General features: G+C 45.7%; 1 protein-coding gene across 3 annotated transcripts in view; it reads right to left on the bottom strand.

Moving 5' to 3' along the window:
• LOC147726023 (transcription factor COE3-like) overlaps positions 1-25,365 on the bottom strand; it is a 521,578-nt gene that overhangs the window by 269,039 nt on the left and 227,174 nt on the right. For all 3 annotated transcript variants that reach the window (XM_086960140.1, XM_086960138.1, XM_086960139.1), the window contains exons 4-6: positions 25,220-25,275; positions 9,499-9,572; positions 7,117-7,185 (exon numbers count right to left, since the gene is read on the bottom strand). In XM_086960140.1, the coding sequence (XP_086816266.1) occupies positions 7,117-7,185; positions 9,499-9,572; positions 25,220-25,275 (199 nt within the window). The remainder of the gene's footprint in view (positions 1-7,116; positions 7,186-9,498; positions 9,573-25,219; positions 25,276-25,365) is intronic.

Raw genomic sequence — 25,365 nt, 5'->3', positions numbered from 1 at the left:
AGCAGCATCCAGCTGCTCAGCCCACTCAATCAAACTGACCACACATTCAAACCATGCACACAGGAACATTCCAATGACATCACACACACACAGGCTGAGCAGCAGGGAAGAGATGATCAGGATATAACACATGGGCTTCAGACTCATCGGGTCCGGACCTCCTCCTCGCTATCCCGGAAGGCTACGCGTTACACAGATTGGATAGAGTGAAACGTAGGGGTGGAGGATTGGCGATTCTTTATAAAACATCCTTCTCATGTCACATAAAAACTCTCTCTGGGCCGTCTGATTCATTTCAGGCTTTATATTTCATTATTTCTTCTTCCCCTACGTCTTCCTTTACCGGCCTTCTTATTTATAGACCCCCGGGCCCGAGATCTAGTTTTGGTCAAGATTTGTTTAGAATCATGGAGCCCTACTTCGGTAAACCCTATCTCACTATTCTAGGAGATCTAAATTTCCATCTTGACGATTTGAGCTCTAAAGACACTCTTTCTCTAACTGACCCCCTCACAGCATGTGGTTTCCCCCAGTTGGTGTCTAGCCCCATCCATCTGGCAGGACACATCCTCGACGGGGTGTTCTCAAATGACCCTAGGCTATCCTCTGGTCCCCCCGTACCTCTAGTCTGGTCTGACCATCTAGCTGTGCCTTTGGTGCTGACCATCCCCTTGGGTCCCCCGACTTCCCAGCCCTCCGCCAATAGAATTCCCAAGCGAAGCCTTAGGAATATTACCAATGAGGCTCTTGCCCCTATAATAGGATCTATGGCCGATCTGGCTTCCAGAGATGCCGGTGCTGCTGCACTTGAATTTGACACTTCCATCGTGAGAGCTGTTGATGTATTAGCCCCAGCCTCGCTCTGTTATTCAGCTAGGGCAAAACCCTCGGCCCCCTGGTTCTCTGAGCCTTTAAGACTCTTGAGACAGAAGTGCAGGAGCCAGGAGAGGAAATGGCGGAAATATTGGGAGCCCACGGACAGAGACTGCCATAAGCGGCAACTGGGAGAATATAAGGCTGCGATCATTAAGGAAAAGCAGGAGTCCCTTACCTCTCCCAGGGAGCTCTTCAAGATCGTGGATACTCTGTGCACTCTACAGGAACCGGATCCAGTCGTAGCCTCTCAAGATCTCTGCGACAGGATCTCTGATTTCTTTCACTTTAAAATAGTGGATATCTACACCATGTTAGAAGCACAGAAAAAGACTCTGGACGACGATCATAGCCTTACCCAAGACAGTCCAGAGCCCAGGTTTAGAGACTCAGTTAAGACCTTTACGGCCTTCCCCCTCCTCTCTCTTGAAGACCTGGACGCTTTGCTGAATAAAATGAAGTTGGGTTCCCCTCTGGACCCCTGCCCATTAAAGACTCTCAGGGAGTGTAAGGATACACTACTACCACCTTTATTGGAGATAATGAATGGTGCTATCCTTCAGGGCATTTTTCCGGTAGCCTGGAAAAAGGCCATTGTTAAGCCCCTTTCAAAAAAACCTACCCTGGATCCAGATAATCTTAAAAACTTCAGGCCCATTTCCCTGCTCCCTGCCCCCGCTAAGATGCTGGAGTCTCACCTTAATTCTCATCTCACCACCTTTCTTGATTCCTCTTGCTACCTGGACCAATCCCAACATGGGTTCAGGAAATCACACAGCACGGAATCTGCACTTACTGTGGTGATAAATAATATCCGAACTAAGGTTGACCAAGGACAGACCACCTTGTTAGTCCTTTTAGATCTGACAGCAACATTTGATACCCTGTCCCCCCTCGACTTTAAGAACTCGTCTGACGGAGGTAGGGTTGCAGGGCCCAGCGCTGAGCCTGCTGTCTTCTTTTTTAGAACTCAGGGAGCAGAGGGTTAAGCTTGGAGAGTTCCTCTCCCCTGCGAAACCGGTGCAATGTGGGGTTCCACAAGGGTCGGCGTTAAGTCCGACCCTGTTCAATATCTATGTGGCCCCCCTTGCTAGGTTAGTTAAATCTCAGGGGATGGAGGTTGTATCATATGCAGATGATACACAGATTATGGTGTCCTTGACCCACTCGGTCAGCACCACCGCGTCCAGCTTCAGGGAGTGTATGCAAACAGTTGCAGAATGGATGATTCGCAACTCCCTGAAGCTGAATGGCGATAAAACCGAGGTGCTGATCTTTGGCAAGGACAAAGATGTCTGGTCCAGTGAGTGGTGGCCTCCATCATTAGGAGCCTGTCCTACACCTTCGCTTTCTGCCAGGAACCTTGGAGTCATCTTCGATACTTCCTTGGCTGTGAATCTGCAGGTAAATCGAACGGTGGCCACCTGTTGGGAAGTCATTAGGATTCTAAGGAGAATCGCTCACTATCTCTCCCCTCAGGCACGTAAACAGACTGTAGTCGCGTTGGTGTCTTCACGTTTAGACTACTGCAACGCTCTGTATGCAGACATCAACAAGGGCCTTATTCAACGCCTTCAGAGCGTGCAGAATGCTGCGGCGAAATTCGTGTTGTATGCCCCTAGGTCCTTCTCTGCTACCTTAGCCAGGAAAAACCTTCACTGGCTCCCGATCCAGCAGAGAATTGTGTTCAAAATCCTCTGCCTGGTTTTTGGAGCACTTGCGATAGGACCATCTGATGCCCTAGGATCTCTATTAACCTCCTACTCTCCAAGTAGGAGCCTTCGGTCTTCAAACAAGAATCTTCTGTGCATCCCGCGTAGCAAGAAAGTTAGATGAGGAGGCAGGGCCTTTGCTACCGTGGCCCCCCGTTTGTGGAATGCCCTCCCCCCCCGACATAAAGATGAAGCCTTCATTACCTCTTTTCAGGAAAGCTTTAAAAACATGGTGCTTTGTTGAGGCCTATCAATAAGCTTGTTATGTGGATCTCTCTTTTGATTAGGCGTCTTGACGCCCCTCGGACTAAGTAGTGCAATATAAGATGAAACTCATACATTCATTCATTCATTCATTCATTCAAGAAGCTCTATGTGAGGTCTGAGGGCCGGACTCAGAACCAAGGACCTCCATGTGAGGGCTGAGGGCCGGACTCGGAACCAGGGAGCTCCATCTGAGGGCTGAGGGCCGGACTCGGAACTAGGGATGTCCATGTGATGGCTGAGGGCCGGACTCAGAACCAAGGAGCTCTATGTGAGGGGCTGAGGGCCGGACTCGGAACCAAGGAGCTCTATGTGAGGGCTGAGGGCCAGACTAGGAACCAGGGAGCTCCATGTGAGGGCTGAGGGCCGGACTCGGAACCAAGGAGCTCCATGTGAGGGCTGAGGGCCAGACTCAGAACCAAGGAGCTCTATGTGAGGGCTGAGGGCCGGACTCGGAACCAGGGAGTTCCATTTGAGGGCTGAGGGCTGGACTCGGAACCAGGGAGCTCCATGTGAGGGCTGAGGGCTGGACTCTGAACCAGGAAGCTCCATGTGAGGGCTGAGGGCCGGACTCGGAACCAAGGAGCTTCATGTGAGGGCTGAGGGCCGGACTCGGAACCAAAGAGCTCCATGTGAGGGCTGAGGGCTGGACTCGGAACCAGGGAGCTCCATTTGAGGGCTGAGGGCCGGACTCGGAACCAGGGAGCTCCATGTGAGGGCTGAGGGCTGGACTCGGAACCATGGAGCTCCATGTGAGGGCTGAGGGCCGGACTCGGAACCAAGGAGCTCCATGTGAGGGCTGAGGGCGGACTCGGAACCAAGGAGCTCTATGTGAGGTCTGAGGGCCAAACTCGGAACCAGGGAGCTCCATTTGAGGGCTGAGGGCCGGACTCGGAACCAGGGAGCTCCAAGTGAGGGCTAAGGGCTGGACTCGGAACTAGGGAGCTCCATGTGAGGGCTGAGGGCCGGACTCGGAACCAAGGAGCTCCTTGTGAGGGCTGAGGGCCGGACTCGGAACCAAGGAGGTCTATGTGATGGCTGAGGGCCGGACTCGGAACCAGGGAGCTCCATGTGAGGGCTGAGGGCTGGACTCGGAACCAGGGAGCTCCATGTGAGGGCTGAGGGCCAGGCTCGGACCCAAGGAGCTCCATGTGAGGGCTGAGGGCCAGACTCGGAACCAAGGAGCTCCATGTGAGGGCTGAGGGCTGGACCCGGAACCAAGGAGCTCTATGTGAGGTCTGAGGGCCGGACTCGGAACCAAGGAGCTCTATGTGAGGTCTGAGGCCGGACTCGGAACCAGGGAGCTTCATGTGGTGGCTGAGGGCCGGACTCGGAACCAGGGAGCTTCATGTGAGGGCTGAGGGCCAGACTCGGAACCAAGGAGCTCTATGTGAGGGCTGAGGGCCAGACTCGGAACCAGGGAGGTCCATGTGATGGCTGAGGGCCGGACTCGGAACCAGGGAGCTTCATGTGAGGGCTGAGGGCCGGACTCGGAACCAAGGAGCTCTATGTGAGCGCTGAGGGCCGGACTCGGGACCAGGGAGCTCCATGTGAGGGCTGAGGGCCAGACTCGGGACCAGGGAGCTCCATGTGAGGGCTGAGGCCGGACTCAGAACCAGAAGCAGCCGTGGCAAACATGTTGAACCCATTCTTCTCTCTTGCCCCTTTTCACTAGCGCTTCGTCCCATCCACCCATTCCATCCTCTGTTACTCTCCTTTTACACACACACACACACGCACGCACACACACACACGCACACACGCACACACACACACGCACGCGCACACACCATCCCAAGCGGTTACAGTGCATGGAATGAAGTATGGGAACTATGATGTGCGAGCATGGGGGCAGGGTCAAAGGCATGGCTAAAAAAAGAATTTTCTGGAAATGTTTTCAGTCCTAAACATTTAGGCAACAACATGATAAATAAAGGCAACTTAAGTTAAATGCACTATAGCACTTTATGAAAACCTCTATTAGTTAATGCACTACAGCGGTCTGTGTCTGTATACGGGGAGCAACATAATTGAATCCTGGTTGGTGCAGTGGAGAACACTTAATTGTGTACGTTCAGTGCTACGAGGTCCCAGTCTGTGACAGAAAGCACTGTAAATATATGTCAGTGCTTTAAATTTGCATTACACACACTCACACAGTATAGGATAGGCTGCTACAAAATGTGCAAAAAGGTTTAAGATAAAAGATATCCGAAACCAAAATATATCTTTTAGTAATACCCAGACTGTAAGTAGTGCAATTTAGAAATAGCTGTTCTTTAGAATCACACACTTCTCAGCTCAGCTGCCAATTCTCTCGCAAGACAACTCGAAAAGAATAATACTGTGTCATCAGGAAGCTTCAAGTGATTCCATCAATTAAAGCCAATAAGGGCTTTCAAGCAGCCTTTACATTTGCAGATTAACTGGTTGCGCATATTTACATTTCTTTCAGGCGAGCAATCACCTGGGCAAAGGTTGCTTGTTTCGAGTTTAGCTGGCTGTCCCTTCTGCTGTTTCACAGCAGACGAGACACCCAGCTTCAGACCTCTGCTGAAGCATTTCGACTTTCGAAATGAACTGTCCTGGGATGTTTGGCTATATATATATGTGGGTGTGCGTTATATACACACACCTGTGTCACTCACGTGCACACACTCATGCAGTGCAGGTTACTAGCTTAATATAAAATATATGCCTGAATCTGAGATCACCACATGACTCCATGTTATCAATGGCAACATGTTCTTGTCCCCAGTATCTTGTTACAAGCCACAGTATTGCAGAACGTTATTACAATTAAGGCAAACCAGGACTACAACCCCCAGAATGCACTGGGTTGTCAAATACATTTCTTTAGCAGTTACAAGTGTAATAACCTTAGCCAAACTCTTCTGCTTATCTCCCAGGCGAGCACTTGCATCACAACACATCATAGTCAACAGCCAAACCAGGAATCCCACATTCCTTACTTCCTGGTCAGCTGATCTAGGACAAAGCATGTTATAAACGACTGTCACTAAACAAATTATAAAAACTGCCTACACCTACTTGATGCAGGCCGAGATTCACCTAACAGACCGGGTCAATGAAAGCAGAAACAGCTATAAAGTGTACACAGGGAATGTAATCAATGCCCAACCCCCCTCTGTCTCTCAGGTTAAGATGTTTGTACTATTGTGTCTTCACTGAGGTCACAGAGTAAGGAAGGACAGACTGCAGACATGATGGTTGCACCACCACAAACTTCAGACCCAAAGTTTTACACTTGGAATGCTTTGCTTGTTTGAGAACAATAATGACAGAGGCACTTAACATCATGAATGTCTGAACCCAACATGAGATCACATAAAGGGGGCGGAGTGAAAAAAATCTCTTCCCATAGTCACTATTGTTATTATAGAATATTTGTAGAGCATACCCATGTAAGAGCTTCCTGGCACTGTGAGCTATAAGCTTGAATATTGCAACAAAGCACTTTTAGTGCAACATGCACAATACTTTCACTAAGAATCACACTCACAGTTCTTATGAGGTAAACCGACAGCTAAGGAAATTTATCAAATACAGGCATTCCTACTAACCGCCATGCAAGAAAAGATGATGTTGGGTCACTGATATATAAATGTCTTTACCATGTAACTCTCTAAGAATTACATTCAAACACACTTTGTAACAATAGGAAAATGCAAAATCCTGAAGAAGCCCATTGCGGAGTCGAAACGTTCTCTACTCCAAAGTTCCATACTGTACCTGACTGTAGGATATGTGACTCTATTGCCATCTGGCCTCTCCTACAGTCTCTCCTACTGGCTTTGACAGATTCCACCACAGCTATGGACGTAAAGCTCTCCACAACATATCTAGCTGCCAGACAGGTTGAGGAAAGGAGGAAGCAGCAGAAGCTACTAGTGGCAGGCCATATTGTGCACAAGCCTCCATCTGCCCCAAGGATCAATGGATAGGGCCCAACAATTATTTTTAGATGGTGCTAAACAGAACCGAATTCCAGGGCAAATATGGTTACTGTTTACTGAAAAAACTGTGAAAACAACAGCCGGTATATATCAGTGCCCCACAAATCACTGTGAAACTGCTGGCAACATTCAAGTCAGGGCAGTAATTATCATAGCTATTGTGATTGTTTTCCAGCAGCCAATAGAGATGGTCCTTGTTCAAGGTTCTATTCTGATTGGTTGAAAGAGTAGCCTATCATGTTGGTGAAATAACATGCTCTTTCAGAAAGTGAAGACAGGCAGTATCCTACCTGTCGATGATGACGGGGTCAGAGGGTGTTTCATTCCGGTTTCCACAGCTCTTCTTGTCACAACACCGGCTGCAAGTGAAAAGGGTAGGATGTCGTTTATTGAGAGAAGATGGCTTTCATCCTTTCCAGGGCAAGTTTGTCCTCTACACCAGTGATTCTTAACCTCTGTTCCGTGGACCCCTGGGGGACCGCAAGACCTACTTAGGGGCTCCACGACTGTTTCCAAAATTCAAATAATATTGAAAAAAAAAATTAAAGTTCATGAAGTACATAAAGTAAAGAAGCAAAATTGAAAATTCTAAACCTTTTTCTTTATTTGGCTGTGAATTAAATATTTAAATATTGGAGCATTTGTTCGCATATACTTGTTTCTATATTTTCGTGTATTGTTTTGAGGTTAAAATCATTGAAATTGCAGAGGCATTGGGTCCCCAGTTTCCAATAATGACTCAGTAGGGGTCCGCGGTTTCCAGTAAAGATTCAGTGGGGGTCCACAGACGTCAAATGGGTAAGCATCGCTCGCTGCTCTTTGCAGTCAATTGGATGAAAATTATCCTAGATGTGATGGTGATGCGATATTACGGGGCAGATTTACAAGCCCCTTGTGCTGCTTTTATGCCGCCGTTGCATCACTTTTGTGACATAGCGGCGGCGCAAAAGATGCGCCATGGTGCGGGGTATTTACAATGTGTCGCATCTCCCAGATGCGTCACGTTGTAAAGCCCTGCGCCAGAAGAGGTGTACCATCGCAGGGGGAGGCGTTCCGGCGCAGGAACGCCTCCCAAAAGTGGCTGAGTGAAATCTACAAGATTTCATTCAGTCACTTTTGGGCCCAAAACCCTGTACCTGCTTGAAGCAGGCTTAAGGATTGATGCAGCATTGTACGCAACTCCAGCAATGCGCCACTTTTACGGCACAGATGCGTGACGCATCTGTGCCGTTTTTGCCCCATGGTGCGCCGCATTGTAAATGCGGCGCATCAAGGGTGGCGGAGCTGCGGCGCACAATTACTGACGCATCCTTGCCGATATGCAGGGATGCGCCAGTAATTGTAAATCTGCCCCTACGTTTTTACACATCAGAAGCATAATTCTGTTTTATTTTTTATATTTTCCGCTGAAAATCAGTAGCACGATGCATTCGATCCCATGTCCAACTTGAACAATTACAACAGTCTTTTGGGATCGAAGTGTAGGTGTAACATCTGCAAAACTGCACAAAATGATGACATTGTGGAAGTTCAGCAATTACTTCTAGGATTTCAGATCCAGGCCAGAATTTCTAAATATCAGTATGAGATGGGTATGCATTCTGCCAAACTTGTGGACAGATAGAGGATAAGGATACCTCTGGTGCAGGCCAAATCTTATTTAGGGGTGTGCAAAATTCGTTTCAATTCATTTTGTGTCATTTTGTAAAATGTTATCAACATTATGTGTAACCACACGTAATTACACAAAATGCAAAACTGGCATTTGGTTCTATATTTTAGCACAAAAAAACATTTGTGTGTCCACTTTGGACACAAGGATTCATTTCTTACTAAAGAATAGTGCAAAAAACAAAAGCAAAGCAAACAACAGCCGCTGGCTTTCCATTGTTCAAAATTGCACGTTGTGGCATAATAGTGTAATTTCTGGAATGTCAGAGTAACACAAAATGATGCTCTCGATGCCAGTGTAATGCGCTTTTTGCCCAGGACTAATTTTCTTCACTAGACGAGTGGTGTCCAACATAAGCCCAGGTGAACAAGATCCAATGGAGGTTTCATGTTATCCACTTAGGGTTTATGTTCACACAGCAAATGGAAGTCAATGTCAAAGTCAAACTTTATTCATACATTTGTTATTAATCTAACCTTTAACGCTAGCACGAAGTGCTAAGGGGGCGGGGCGGCCGCGCGGCGGCCGCATGCTGGTGACGGAACTGCTCCGTCACCAGCGTCGGTGGCGCTGTGCTTATGACGGAGCGGTTCCGTCGTGGCCCGCCCCGCTCAATGGAACGCTCAGCGCAGGCGCGGAATTTGCGCCGCGCAGGCGCTCCGAGCGGGCCATGACGGAACCGCTCCGTCATCAGCACAGCGCCACCGCAGCTGATGACGGAGCGGTTCCGTCATCAGCAGGCAAGGGGTTAAAGAAAGAAAGACATAATATATTTGTCTAATTTATAAATAAAGTAGACATTTTATTAGAGATGATTTGTCAAGGTTATCCTGTAAATGTGGCTTGGAACCGTCCCCCAGCACCTGCCCTAGTGACCCTTGCATTAGATATACCTTACATTTAAAAGCTCTTTATGATACATTAAGCGACTAGAAAGTTGGCTGATACCACTCAAAGTCTCCTTAAGATGAAAGCGCTACGCCCCCCGAAGGTGTCTCACCTGCACATGATCTCGTGTGTTAGGAGCACCCGGCACATCTCGGGGTTTTTGTCTTGTCCTTCGTAGATGATTGCCTGCCAAGAGAAACCAAAGGGGTCAGAAGCAGAGCCCAAGAGGTTAGGACAGCAAAATACATTGGACTGCAGATTGGAACACAACCATACATCACAGAAGTGAATTTCAGTTAAGAAAAGTTTCATCATATCTTGGGCAAGATTCACAAAAAAAGGCACACAGATCCACCTTTAGAATTATTCTTGCACATGGAAGAAAATGTACAACATTTGGGATTGAACACACGTTCCCAGCACTATCTCTATCGAGGTGTTAGCCACAGATCTCAGCTGTACCACCTGTAGTGTCATGTGGCATCACTCACCCATACAGCCACTCACACACCCATATACACAAGGATATGTACAGTCACAGAGCCATTCACATAGTATATGTTAGAAGTAGCATTACTCAGTAGTAGTGCACCTAGTATACTAATTTAATGTTTGCAGTAGGATAGTATATATGTTTAAGACCTATAAACTCTTAAAAACACTTACACTCACTTGATGATTTCATCAATGATGTCTACAGTGATGTCTTTTGAGATGTCATCAGTGATGTCACTGACAATGCCATGAGTGATGTAATGTGTGAAGTCATAAACATTGCATTATGGGGGCGTCAGTTATTGTTAGCTCAGGTAACTATAACTGCTGAATTTCACTGGTTTTGTTGGAGTGAAATCTGAGCCAAACTATAACCTCCCTGTAACCTTTGTTTTTTCAGTGAATTTCTATGTTTTTTTTAAATAGAAATTTCCTTACTATAACGTCCCTGTAACATTTGGTTTTTTAAGTGAATTTCTAAGGTTTGTCAAATTTGAAATTGAAAAATCTTAGCTTTAAATTTAGTTACCTTAGAATTTAGCTCTTGGTCTGAAAAATTATAAAAACATTGATTTTATTGTTACAAGTTGGTCTCAGATTTATTCTTGAGTGTGTATCTTATTTATTGCCTCTGTGAGTACAACAAATGCTTAGCAATACCTTCTAATAAGCCTAACTGCTCGCCCATACTACCACAAAAAGAGTTTAAGTATTATTTACTTTTACCTCTGTTTACCTATAAGGGATCCACTGGACTCTCTACAGAGCATACTTCATTTTAGTACACTCCATAAAGAGACAGATTCCTACACAGACCCACTCAGACACTGACACGCCCGCTCACAGACTTAGAGAGACACTCATATGCCCATTGACAGACCCACTCAGACACTCACACACCCAGTCACAGACCCATTCAGAAACAAATGCACCCACTAACAGACCAACTCACACACTCTTACTACCATTGACAGACCCACTCAGACACTCACACACCCAGTCACAGACCCATTCAGAAACAAATGCACCCAATAACAGACCAAGTCACACACTCTTACTACCACTGACAGACCCACTCAGACACTGATGCACCAACTCATCCACTCGTTCAGAGACTCTTGCACCCACTCACAGACCCACGCAGAGACTCATTGTGAGAAACTGGCTTCTTGTTGCAGCACTCCCCCACTTTGTGCCTGGTTTTTGATGCAATTTTGACTGCAGTGCGCTGGGTCACTGCCAACCACGTTCCCAGTACAGTTTTATTTCACCAAAACTGTACCACAATTGGTACCACTTCAGTCACCTCTATAAGTTCCTAGTACGTGGTATCCATGGTTCCTAGGGCATAGGCACTGAAGAGGGTTTTATGGGGCTGCAGCATAAATTGTGCCACCATAGGGAACCCTCAGACTTATCTAGTCCTAGCTGACCTGCCACCACCAGACATGTTTCTGACTTCATGGGGTGAGAGCCTGCTCTCAGAGGCCAGGTACAAAGCTTGCTCTGAGCGGGGGTGCTTCACACCTCCTTCAGGCCGGGATGGCCTTATGGGGTGGGAATCTTTAAAGGCGATGCAGCCTTTGAAGTGCAACCCAGGCAGCTGAAGATAGTGAAGGATGCCATCCTCCCTGTCCGGCTCCAATTTAGGTGGGATGAAAGGCGATAATATTAGTTAGATGAAGTGGTGTGCCAAAATTCAGCCAATACCACCCCTAGGGTGGGCCTGGCGATGTAGACACAACTTTTCACTATGCTCTATCTTGAGATGGTAGAATAACAAGCTATCAGGGCTATGTTAGTGCCCCCTCCCACAGTAAGGGGTCACTTAGAGGGTGAAGGCACCCTAAATGTAAGTAGCCCATTGGCTACTACCTGTCACTTTCTTTAACACCCTTAAATTCAGTGTATATATATGTATATATATATATATATCAAAGCTCACTACCCGTCTGCTCCCCTTCACTCGCGACCAGGTGCTATTACGGCGGGAGACGGTACCTCGCCAGTCCAAGACTCAGCTCCTGTGCACAAAGCACTCAGCACTCACGGGGGACAATTCAAATATTTTTATTATTCAAAAACTCTCAGACGCGTTTCGGCAACCGCCTTTGTCAATATATATATATATCATACACAAAAACCTTCTGGATAAGGCTTGCGGCGAAACGCGTCGGTTTGTGCCCATCTGTTGCAAATAAAGTTATTTTGAAGCATCACGGTGTGTCCCGACTACTTTCTGAATCCAGAAGGTTTTTGTGTATGATATTACAAGAAACGCTGTTTTTTTGGGAGGGACCGCCGCTTAGCTAAAGCCCTGGACTACCGGCATTGATTGTGACTGAATATATCAACAAACAGCACTCCTGCTCCGCAAGGACAAAGGCACGAACTCAAGACTGTAGCAATAAGACTTCTTTATTTTCCTCGGATCTACCTCGATCCTGCGGCTGGAGAGGCGCGTTTCGGCACAGCAATCTATATATATGCACATTAAGTCGGCTGGAGTGGCTTGTTTCTTTCACCAGGACTGGTGAAGGTGGTTTCGAGCCTATATATGTACTCTGCCACCCCTAGACCCAAAATACACCATTACCACCCAATACCCTCACCCACCCTAACCCCTAAAGACATCCTTGCCATATGAATACCCTTACCGCCCTTAAACCCTAAAAATATCCGGCCATCCGAATACCCGTACCCATACTAAAACCTAAAAATACCTTTGTCACCTAAATACCCTTACCCACTTAAAACCCTAAAAACACTCTTGCCACCTAAAAACCCATACCCACCATAAACCCACAAAATACCCTTCCCACCCAAATATTGCCATTCAATCTAAACCCTAAAAATACCCTTGCCACCCAAATACCCTTATCCACGCTAGATTCAAAAATACCTTTGCCACCAAAATACCCTCACCCACCCTAAACCCAAAACACACCATTGCCACCCAAATACCCTCACCCACTCCGCAACCCTAGAAATACCCTTGCCACCTAAATTTGTTTACCTAACCCTAAACCCTGAAAATAGTACCCCTGCCCTTAGATATCTATAAAGATATCTATCTATATATATATAAATCTATATACGGATATATATCAATATATTTTATTTAAACTTTTTTTTTTGGTGCTTAAAAGCACCAAAAAATGGACTCAATGGCCAAAGAATCAAGCCGTACAAATGTGCCAGACTTTTCAAGAGGCCCTTTTGTTTCGGACTTTGAAGCCAGAAACATACCTTGCTTCCCTGTAGCATGATGGAATACAATCAGGGCCAGTGAGAAAAAAATGTCGTTTTGTGGCCGCAGAGTTTCCTGTGTGTATACTTGCCATATAATTAAAATGTTCTGCATAATGTGCACATTTTAACAACAAAATGCGTATTTGTAAAGCCCATGTTCACCCAAGGGTATCTTGCTGCTGAATAACAGATGTTTATTGTTACCCAACTCAATGGTCCTCATTTCATCAACCTCAGAGGGATGAAAGGCTGAGTGGAACCACTGGGATTTGAACCTGTGACCATGAGGTCGAACACAGTCCCTTACAGTGGATGCAGTAGTCTACAAAGCCACCAGGCATGGCATATGAAGTGAAAACGTGTTTAGGAATTAAATGGAGAAAGGAATATTAAAATCGTTGCCCATGAGATATAATGATTTGTCAGGCTTCACAAGAGAAGCCAATTTAGCTTGTAGAGCACAAAAGATTGTGTTAAAAAGTCAAACTAGAGAAGTAATTCCATAGAACATACCTTGACTTTTGTTGCTAAATAATTTAGCCAACCTGTTCACAAAATTGATCGTCCCCTTCCACATAATTCCATTGGTCATGTATGTAGTGACCATATTGTTAAACTCCACCAGGGAAGACACTGGTTCCAGAAGCTCTGGCTTCTTGCCGCTTTGTATGCATAGGACAACCGCGACAGCCATGCTTCTATCTCGCACAGATTGCGGTTCGATCAATAACTCAAATAAGAATTCTATTCTCTTCTCCATCTTTGAAACCCATCACGTTGCGTCCTTGTTTTACATGAGCCCTGGTCGCATAGGTACCGCGGTGGCGTCCGCAGAGCGAGATCCTGGAAGTGAAATTGGAAGGTGGCATTTATTTAAGGCCGCTTGAGGAGTGGGCAAAAGTGCGTCAGCGACGATTTATGGAAAGCAAGTGCGGAGTCATGCCTCTGCGGAATGGAAGCGTGAGGGGCAATACATTACCGCCTGAGAAGGACTGGTATTAGCCAAATGTGTGGAGGGGTCCACCAGGACAGGCAGAATAGAGAAGCCTGGTAGGTCTGAAGAGAGTGGATGTGTGAGCGGAGATTCTAGGGAGATGCGGTGTAGCTACAAATCAATGTGCTTCAGTGGCTTGAATGATTCTATGCCCATGGATACGTAACTCATAAGACCCTCTCTCCATCAGTGAATCTGTCCCCTTGTTGTGGGACAAGTGCTTAATTTGAGCCAGTGGTTTCCGATGCTCAGCACCAGCACTTAATTTTCGACACCAGTGCTTGGGACAATCTACCACACGGTGGCGCAGTCTGGCTAATTTAGATGTGACCACAACAGCAGTTAATTGTTAATTCAGTATACATTCAAATGACTGTTACCTGTTATCCATAGTCCAAACACTTACTCCACACAGCCACATTTTCCTTCTACATTTGCACTACATCATCTTCACACCAACCCCACACAGCCTTCTCACAAGTCCCTCTCTGCTTCCAAGCCAGAACCCTTTACAGAACGCCTACACACCATTCGCACTAGTCTCATTCTGCACCCGCTCCCACAACACACCTCCTTCTCACAAACCGCAGCCACCCTGCACACCCACGGAATTGCACAAGCTTGTTACTGTCTCAACAAACATAACACACAATCCAGGCTTTGATATATACCCCAACTAGCCTGCACCATACTCCCTCCTTACCCAGTCCTACACCCCCCCCACACCAGCCCCACAGTCCCTCCACATACGGTCAAGCCCCCCCTCAGGGCTAACAGCATAGTCCCTCCTCAAGCACTTCCAGAGTGCCCCGCAAAATTCCCACAGTCCTTCCAGAGCAAGACCCACAACCTTCCAGACACACACCATACTCCATCCCCACCCAGTCAAACACTCCCCTCTACACACAGTTCCACATCCCTCCACACACAGAGAACAACACTCTCCTCCACAGCCAGCACACAAACACTCACCTCCACGCACAGCTCCACATCCTCCACACATATAGTTCAACACCCCCATTCACAATTCCTCACACAGTCAAACACTTCCCTCCACACACAGTCCCACAGCTCTACATATACAAACACTCCCCTCCACAGTCCACACACAGTCAAGAACTCCCCTCCACACACAGTCCCATACCCTCCATACACAGTCAATCACTACCCTTCACAGACCACACTCACCTCCACACACAGTCCCGCACTCCTCCAGACACACAGTACAACACTCCCATCCACACTCCACACAGACACTCACCTCCACACACTGCTCCACACCCCTCAACACACAGTCCCACATCCCTCTACACACAGTGAAGCACACCCCTCCACAGTCCACACACAGTCAAACACTCCCAACACACAGCCCACACTCCTCCATACACACAGTACAACACTCCGCTCCACAGTCCACACAGTCAAACTCTCCCCTCCACACACAGTCCCACATCCCTCCACACACAGTCCCACATCCCTCCACACACAGTGATGCACACCCCTCCACAGTCCACACTTAGTCAAACACTCCCAACACGCAGCCCCACACTCCTCCACACACACAGTACAACATTCCCATCCACACTCCACACAGTCAAACACTCCCCTCCACACACAGTCCCACATCCCGCCACACACAGTCCCACATTTCTCCACATCCCTCCACACATAGTGACGCACACCCGTCCACAGTCCACACACAGTCAAACACCCCCAACACACAGCCCCACACTCTTCCACACACACAGTACAATACTCCCCTCCACAGTCTGACTCCCTGCACAAACAATACCCTCCACACACAGTTCCACACCTCCTCCAAAAACAGTCCCACACCCCTCCACACACAGTACAAAATTCCCCTCCACAGTCCACACAGTCAAACACTACCCCCACACACAGTCCCACATCCCTCCACACACAGTTCCACACTGCCTCCAAAAATAGTCCCACCCCACTCCACTCACAGTACAACACTCTCCTCCACAGTCCACACAGTCAAACACTCCCCTCCACACACAGTCCCACATTCCCTCCAAACATAGTTATGCACCCCTCCTCACACACAGTACAACACTCCCTCCACACACAGTTCTACACTCCCTCCAAACACAGTCCCAACCCCTCCACACACACTGTGAAACACTCCCCTCCACAGCCAACACAATCCAAGTCTCCACTCAACTCACAGTCTCAAACGCCTCCACACACACTGTGCAACACTCCCCTCCACAGTCCAACACTCCCCTCCACACACAGTTCTACACTCCCTCCACAGTCCACACTTAGTCAAACACTCCCAACACACAGCCCCACACTCCTCCACACACACAGTACAACGCTCCCATCCACACTCCACAGTCAAACACTCCCCTCCACACACAATCCCACATTCCCTCCAAACATAGTTATGCACCCCTCCTCACACACAGTCCAACACTCCCCTCCACACACAGTTCTAAACTTCCTCCACAGTCCACACTTAGTCAGACACTCCCAACACACAGCCCCACACTCCTCCACACACACAGTGCAACACTCCCATCCACACTCCACAGTACAACACTCACTCCACACACAGTTCTACACTCCCTCCACAGTCCCACCCCCTCCACACACACAGTGAAACACTCTCCTCCATAGTCCACACACAGTCAAATATCCCCTCCACACACAGACAAACACTCCTCTCCACAGCCAACACAATCCAACTCTCGACTCCACTCACTGTCTCAAACCCCTCCACACACACCGTGCAACACTCCCCTCCACAGTCAAACACCTCCTCCACACACAGTGCCACACCCATCCACTCCTCCCGTCTGCGCCACGCTCTCTGTTACTAAGTGCCAGTCAGCGCTGGAAACAGATGGCTAACAATAAAAGGGCTGAGCGCAGGAGGTCACGAGCAAATTGGAAGCGATTAGAGCTTGTCAGAAGACAAGACAGCGCCTTTATCAAGAAATATGATCCTAGCACCCTGCTCTCAGACATCTTCAGAGCGAGGGCCCAGGCCTCCCGGGCTGCAGGCAGCACCCTGAGCTCTTCATGAAGTACATGCATTGCCAGGGAGGGCCCTGGCCAGAGGGGCCCCAGGCAACAGTCCTTGTCTCAGAATACACACGGCCTGACCGGGGGTGGGGGGCGGCGAGGGGGGGATGACAGGGGGGTGGCAGCAAGCAACATTTCCTGCCGACTGCCCACTCCAAGGGGGCATTGCTGTCCCCTCCAACCAATTACCTGCCAGGCTGAGTCTCACAGGGCATCCATGGTACTGCAGCCTTTCTGAGCAGTACTGGATCAGCCCAGCAATAGGGCGTCAGTACTGGTCGCCAAAGGAACTTCAGACCTGCTAAGCAGAATTATTAATGTCTGTTAAAGAGGTGCCGCCCAGTAATAAGCATTAATAGTGACCATAACAAATGTGGGTCACTCTAAGAAGCATCGGTACTGTCCACGAAGGGAACTAGTGCCCATTAAAGTTGTGTCAACCCTTCAAGAAGCATTAATATTTCCCAATAAAGTTGCACCAATCCTGTAAGATGCATTAATATTTCCTAATGAGGTTGTGTCAACCCTGTAAGAAACATTAATATTACCTAATGCAGTTGCAGCAGCCCTGTAAGAAGCATTAATATTTCCTATTAAAGTTGCAGATGCCCTGTAAGAATAATTATTATTTTCTAATAAAGTTGTTAAGAAGCATTAATATTTCTTAATAAAGGTACTACAGCCCTGTAAGAAGCATTAATATTTCCTAATAAAGTGGCAAAAACCATGTAAGAAGCATTTATATTTCTTAATAAAGGTACTACAGCCCTGTAAAAATATTAATATTTCCTAATAAAGTTGCAACAGCCCTGTATGAAGCATTAATATTTCCTAATAAAGTTGGAGCAGGCCTGTAATAAGCATTAATATTTCCTAATAAAGTTGCAACAGCCCTGTATGAAGCATTAATATTTCCTAATAAAGTTGGAGCAGGCCTGTAAGAAGCATTAATATTTCCTAATAAAGTTGCAACAGCCCTGTATGAAGCATTAATATTTCCTAATAAAGTTGGAGCAGGCCTGTAATAAGCATTAATATTTCCTAATAAAGTTGCAACAGCCCTGTATGAAGCATTAATATTTCCTAATAAAGTTGGAGCAGGCCTGTAAGAAGCATTAATATTTCCTAATAAAGTTGCAACAGCCCTGTATGAAGCATTAATATTTCCTAATAAAGTTGGAGCAGGCCTGTAAGAAGCATTATTATTTTCTAATAAAGCTGTAAGAAGCCTCTTTAAGAAGCATTATTACTGTCCACAAAAGGATCTAGTTTCCATTAAAGTAGTTTCAACCCTGTAAGCAACTTTAATACTTCATGATAAATAAAGTTGTGGCAGTCCTGTAAGAAGCATCAATGTTTCCTAATTAATTTGCGGCAGCCCTGCAAGGAGCATATATATTTTCTAATAAAGTTGTGACAGCCCTATAAGAAGCGTTAATATTTCCTAATAAAGTTGTGTCAGCCCTGCAAGAAGCATTACAATCTCCTGATATGAGTTCTGGCAGCCATGAAAGAAGCATTATTATTCCCTAATAAGTGTGTGACACACCCGTAAGTAGCATTCATATTTTCCAATAAAGTTGTGGCAGATCTTAAAGAAGCATTATTATTTCCTAATAAGGTTGTGGTGGTCCTGTAAGAAGCATTAATAATACCTAATTAAGCTATGGCCATCCTGTAGGAAGCATTACTATTTCCTAGTTTAGCTGTGCCAGCCCTGTAAGAAGCATTAATATTTCTTAATAAAGTTGAGGCTGCCCTAAAAGACGCATTAATATTTCCTAATAAAGTTGCGGCAGACCTGTAAGAAGCATTAATATTTCCTATTAAAGTAATGGCAGCCCTGTAAGAAGCATTAATATTTCCTAATAAAGTTGTGGGTGCCCTGTAAGAAGCATTAATATTTCTTAATAAAGTTGTGGCAGCCGTGTAAGAAGCATCAATGTTTCCTAACAAAATTGCAGAAGTCCTGTAAGAAGCATTACTATGTCCTAATAAAGTTGGGGGTGCCCTGTAAGAAGCATTAATATTTCTTAATAAGGTTATGGCAGCCCTGTAAGAAGCATTAATATTTCCTAATAAAGTTATGGCAGCCCTGTAAGAAGCATTAATATTTCCTAATAAAATTGCGGAAGTACTGTAAGAAGCATTGTTATTTCCTATTGAAGTTATGGCAGCCCTGTAAGAAGCATTAATATTTCCTAATAAAGTTGTGGCAGCCGTGTAAGAAGCATTACAATTTCCTGGCAGCCATGAAAGAAGCATTAATATTCCCTAATAAGTGTGTGACACCCCTGTAAGAAGCATTAATATTTCTTAATAAAGTTGTGTCAGCCCTGCAAGAAGCATTACAATTTCCTGGCAGCCATGAAAGAAGCATTAATATTCCCTAATAAGTGTGTGACACCCCTGTAAGAAGCAATAATATTTCTTAATAAAGTTGTGTCAGCCCTGCAAGAAGCATTACAATTTCCTGGCAGCCATGAAAGAAGCATTAATATTCCCTAATAAGTGTGTGACACCCCTGTAAGAAGCATTAAAATTTTCCAATAAAGTTGTGGCAGATCTTAAAGAAGCATTATTATTTCCTAATAAAATTATGGGTGCCCTGTAAGAAGCATTAATATTTCCTAATAAAGTTGTGGCAGCCCTGTAAGAAGCATTAATATTTCCTATTATAGTTATGGCAGCCCTGTAAGAAGCATTAATATTTCCTAATAAAGTTGTGGGTGCCCTTTAAGAAGCATGAATATTTCTTAATAAAGTTGTGGCAGCCGTGTAAGAAGAGTCAATGGGTCCTAATAAAATTGCGGAAGTCCTGTAAGAAGCATTAATATGTCCTAATATAGGGTCTCATTAGGATGGCGGACGGACCTGCGTCTGTCCGCCACCCCCGAGGTGGAGGGACCGTCCGCAGGGGCAGTGGCGGTCCCTCCGTGCAAATTAGGATGTGACCACCGCCCTCGCGGCCACATCCCGTATCTGTAACCTTGCGGCGGGTGCTGCTTGAAGCATCGCCCGCCGCAAGGTTAAAATTGCATGCTTTGCATATGCATACACAAAGCGGCAGGCAATGTGCGGTGCCTGCCGCTTTGTGCATGCATATGCCGGGGGGTACCATAGGTACCCCCCATGTGCACCCCCCACCCCCCAACACCCAGGGAGCCCGCAACGGGCCCCCAGAAGAAAAGGTCCACATGCTTTTGCACGGCGGAAAATCCGCTGCAGGAAAAGCATGTTTCCTCACCCTTCGGAATTTGGCTGGCGGTGTCTTGCAGACACCGCCACCAAATTGCGGACAAAATCCCGCGGATCAGCGGCGGACGGACTTGCCGTCCGCCGCCGATCCCACCGCCATCCTAATGTGGCTGGTGGTGTTTTGGAGGTCCGCAGCGGTGAATACGCATCTTCCGGGCTGGCGGTGGCTTCCGCCGGCCCGGAGGATGCGGATTCACCACCATCCTAATTGACCCCAAAGTTGGGGGTGCCCTGTAAGAGGCATTAATATTTCTTGATAAAGTTATGGCAGCCCTGTAAGAAGCATTAATATTTCCTAATAAAGTTATGGCAGCCCTGTAAGAAGCATTAATATTTCCTAATAAAATTGCGGAAGTCCTGTAAGAAGCATTAATATTTCCTAATAAAATTGTGGAAGTCCTGTAAGAAGCATTAATATTTCCTAATAAAGTTATGGCAGCCCTGTAAGAAGCATTAATATTTCCTAATAAAGTTGTGGGTGCCCTGTAAGAAGCAGTAATATTTCTTAATAAAGTTGTGGCAGCCGTGTAAGAAGCATTAATATTTCCTAATAAAGTTGTTGCAGCCCTGTAAGAAGCATTAATATTTCCTAATAAAGTGTGACAGCCCTGCCAGAAGAATTAATATTTCCTAATAAAGTGGTGACAGCCCTATAGGAAGCATCATTATTCCCTAATAAATGTGTGGCAGCCCTGTAAGGATCATTAATATTTTCCAATAAAGTTGTGGCAGTCCTTAAAGAAGCATTATTATTTCCTAATAAGGTTATGGCGGTTCTATAAGAAGCATTAATAATACCTAATGAAGCTACGACCACCCTGGAAAAAGCATTAATATTTCCTAGTGTAGCTGTGGCAGCCCTGTAAGAAGCATTAATATTTCCTAATAAAGTTGTGGGTGCCCTGTAAGAAGCATTAATATTTATTAATAAAGTTATGGCAGCCCTGTAAGAAGCATTAATATTTCCTAATAAAGTTGTGGGTGCCCTGTAAGAAGCATTAATATGTATTAATAAAGTTATGGCAGCCCTGTAAGAAGAATTAATATTTCCTAATAAAGTTATGGCAACCATGTAAGGAGCATTAATATTTCCTAATAAAATTGTGGCAGCCGTGTAAGAAGCATTAATATTTCCTAATAATATTGCGGCAGCCAAGTAAGAAGCATTAATATTCCCTAATAAATGTGTGACAGCCCTGTAAGAAGCATTAATCTTGTCTAATAAAGTTGTGGCTGGCCTGTAAGAAGCATTAGTACTGCCCATTATAGGCACTGCAGTCAAGTTAAGAACCATTAATGCAGCACACTAAAAGAATTACCATCCTGGTAATATTGCCTTCTAAATGTGTTGCTGACCTGCTATGTAACATTAATACTGTCTGTTAATGGTGTGGAAGCTCTGCTAAAAATCATCTGTAAAGGCCCTGAAATACATTACATCAAACTTAGAAGCATTAATGCTATTACAGGCATTGCCTTCAACTAAAAGGAATTAATGCTGCCTATTAGAGACCTTTCAACCCCCAAAAGAGACCACAATGCCACACATAAATTTGCTGCTAAGAAGCATCAAGGCACATTTACATTTAATCGGATGGTCATCCGCCAGTACAGTCAATGACGCAAATATGGCTTCTGTAAGGAGCACCTTTGAGAAGAACCCACAAATGCACTGCAGTTGGTGCACCCCCAAACCAGATACAGGCAGTTCCCCACCCTGGAAACACATGCACGTGCACTACTCCAATGCTTAACATCTCAATGCCCATTAGATTCCCCATGTTAGACTAATGTTCTGATTTGTTACCTTTGCCTCAAATTGTAAAGCGCTCTAATATCCTGCGGGATAAAGTTTGCGCTATATAAAACTTTATAATTAAAAAAAATAAAATAAAAGGAATTTCCACGGTTAACACAGACTGAGGGTGCAGGGGAAGAGGGGAGTTTGCAGTTTTTTGTATTTTGTTTTTTTACCAAGGGAAGATTCTTCTCTGGGAGTAAAACCTGGTGAGACCCAAGACCTGTTGCATAGACACATCTGATATTCAGAGTTTGCCTCGTGCATTATTTTGAATTTCCTTTTCCTGCGGGTTAGCCGTAGCCCCAGACGATATTGTACCACGCAGGTGTATTATATGTAACTTTGGGAACTTCATGTTACGCTTGATAAGTCAAATGTTCCACGTGCCTTTTTCACTCACTTACCTTGTGTTAAACCTCAGGAAATAATGTAATCCTTAAGCAGTTCTCACACTCCAGAAGGTTCCAAATTCATCACAGTTCCTTCTCAGTAACAACCTTTTGGCTCTGTCTGCCCTGACTTGGAAGAGGTATGCAGGTTGCCAGTAAATTATCTATTAATTACAAAACCCTCTTAAAAAGTGTTTGCCTGTGATACTCAAAGGTGAACATGGGGCACACGTGGCCCTCCTGACCATTACATGCGACCCCCTGGTCAACAGCGGCCCTAGGGTGCTGTTTATTCCACTCAGCACTTACATTAAATAGATGTTAAATAAACCAGTAAGCATGTATTCAAAGGTTAATTGCAGTGTTAGGAAGGAAGTAATTAGTGTGCTGTACCATTTAACTTTAGGAACACCTTCATTTTTTAAGACATTTAGCAGAAAACATGTAAAAAATATAATAAAGTCTCTTCAAAATTCAAAAAGTGTATTTCATTAGTATGCAGAACCGTTTCAACTTAGTAAATACGATTATATCAGTGCAGTCAGAAGTATTTTTCTTAAAGTGATAGTTTTTTAAAATATATTTAGAAACATTCATGCTTCCTGCCACCCTGACAGCAATGTCAATAGGGAACTAAGAGGCAGGTCAGCTGTTATGTGCATCCTTGGGGTGGCCTGGGTACCTGTTATATATGAACAACATTATAGTTTATTAAATGAAACACAGGAGAAAGTTTTGTACAACACACATCCTGAACTCAGGTATTCCTAGTTCCTTCTATATGTGATAATGAGGAAAGAGGAAAGAAAGTAGGAAAAAACAATTGCATGGGATCACACAATTTGGTCTAGTGGGGAAGCCGGGATTGATCACAGGCTTTCTGCTTCCACATCGTGCTATTCAATCAGCCTCTAGATGTGCATGCTACGCTCCCCCTACAACTACCTTACCAACCCCAACCCGACCACTGCCTTGCTGCCATTAGTGTGGCCCTTGGTCACACTACAGGCCAAACGTTTGGCCCCTCGGAAAATGGTTGTGAGTGCCCATGGTGTTTACTATTATATGTTCCAGTGCCGTAACACAAACTGATGACCCCTTGCAGAATGTGATGAGGGGGGCCTCTGAGTCTCACAAATCTCACAGATATTCTTAAGCCTTGGAATGATGGAAGGGCCCCCTTGAAAAGTTGGGGGCCCCCTGCGCTGCAGGAGCCTGCGTTGCCCTCCTGATATATACTGATCTATATGTAAATATGAATTAATGTCATCGTTCCAATTGCTTCTACATCACCAGAAACTGTGTCCTACACACTGTTTACAGAGAGCGCTCATCCTGATGTTTGCAGTTTCCTAACAGGACCCCCAGCTATGGTATGGTGCAGATGAAACACACACAATATTGTCCGTGCCCCCACAAAGCTGAATCCTTTGGGTTCAGTGTATCCTCCCTTCATCCCTCTCTGGAGGAGTATTTAAAAAGTGTCAATAGAAAGTGGTTTGAGGTGACTGACTTTGAAGCATTGAACCTGCAAACTAGTTTTAGATTAAATTGTTGAGTGAGTTCCCTAGTAGCCCAAAGAGTTTCTGCACACTTGTCCTGCTGAACAAAGCTGTGAGAACCGACAAGCTGTGAGATATTTGAGACAAGTGTCAGGCTTCGAGGCCTTTCCTAGAGGTGAGATGCCCACTGAGTTGCCGGACATGAGAAGGGACTCCTTCGCTTGCTCGTGATCCTAAATGGAAGGTGAGAGTTGTTGGGTACCATATAATGATGGTGTTATTATCAAACTGCTGCTGGAATCAGAGACAATTTAAGGCATGGGCATAGAGGGCTCTGGCCCAGGGCCCTTGCCTTGTAGAGGGGGGCCCTAGTAGAGCCAGCTCTGTTCTACAGAGTCTTGCCCTGATGACTTAATAATAATAATAATAACCCCACATTTGTAAAGCGCACAATCACCCGTTAGGGTCTCTAGGCACCGTCGGGAAAATTAAGCAAGCTATTGCCCAGAGTCACATGGTGCTGGGCTAATCTGCCGCCGGTGCCGGGGATCGAACCGTGATCCCCAGATTTCGGAGTCAGTCACCCTGGCCGCAGCGCCACACCTCTTCCTCATTCTTAAACAGATTGTTTTAAATACAGTTTTTCTTTCATTTATTTTAGTTTGGGCGATGAGTGAGAATTTATTACAGACATTTTGCAGAGAAATATGTTTGTATTTCAAGCAACAGCCATAAAATGTTCTACTTCTTTTGGATAAAAGCAGAACCTCACACATGAGAAATGAGAGGGTGTTACAGAGATTATTTGCAGTAATGTTAGTGAGTTGCTATTGTGTAACAATATTGGATTCCCACCTCACTATCCCTGAATATTAGATGTAAAACCATTCAGAAATGTGAGCTGTGTGCCTGTAAACTATCAGTGAACTGGCCAAAGAGGGCCTGAGATAGATGAAAATGTACCATAATTTGAAAGCTGTTCCGAACAGGGCCCCCCAAAATACATTTGGCCCAGGGCCCCCAAATCGTTAAGATGTCCCTGGCTGGAATGACCCTGCCCGAGCTGGGCTGGGCACGTCTCTTGATCTTACCTGCTTGGACATCGAGTCTATGAGTCGGACATAGAGGTCCTGCTCCGTCCGGATCCCTGCAAGACGACAAAAGAGACTCCCATCAGGCTTCCCGTTGGAATAGAAACTCACGATAATTCAGATGGATGACCAGCATTAAGGTAGAT

This window comes from Lissotriton vulgaris, chromosome 3_1 (assembly GCF_964263255.1).
Source record: "Lissotriton vulgaris chromosome 3_1, aLisVul1.2, whole genome shotgun sequence".
NCBI lineage: Eukaryota > Metazoa > Chordata > Amphibia > Caudata > Salamandridae > Lissotriton > Lissotriton vulgaris.
Note: the sequence above shows the minus strand (reverse complement) of the source record. Positions and strands in the feature narration are given on the sequence as shown.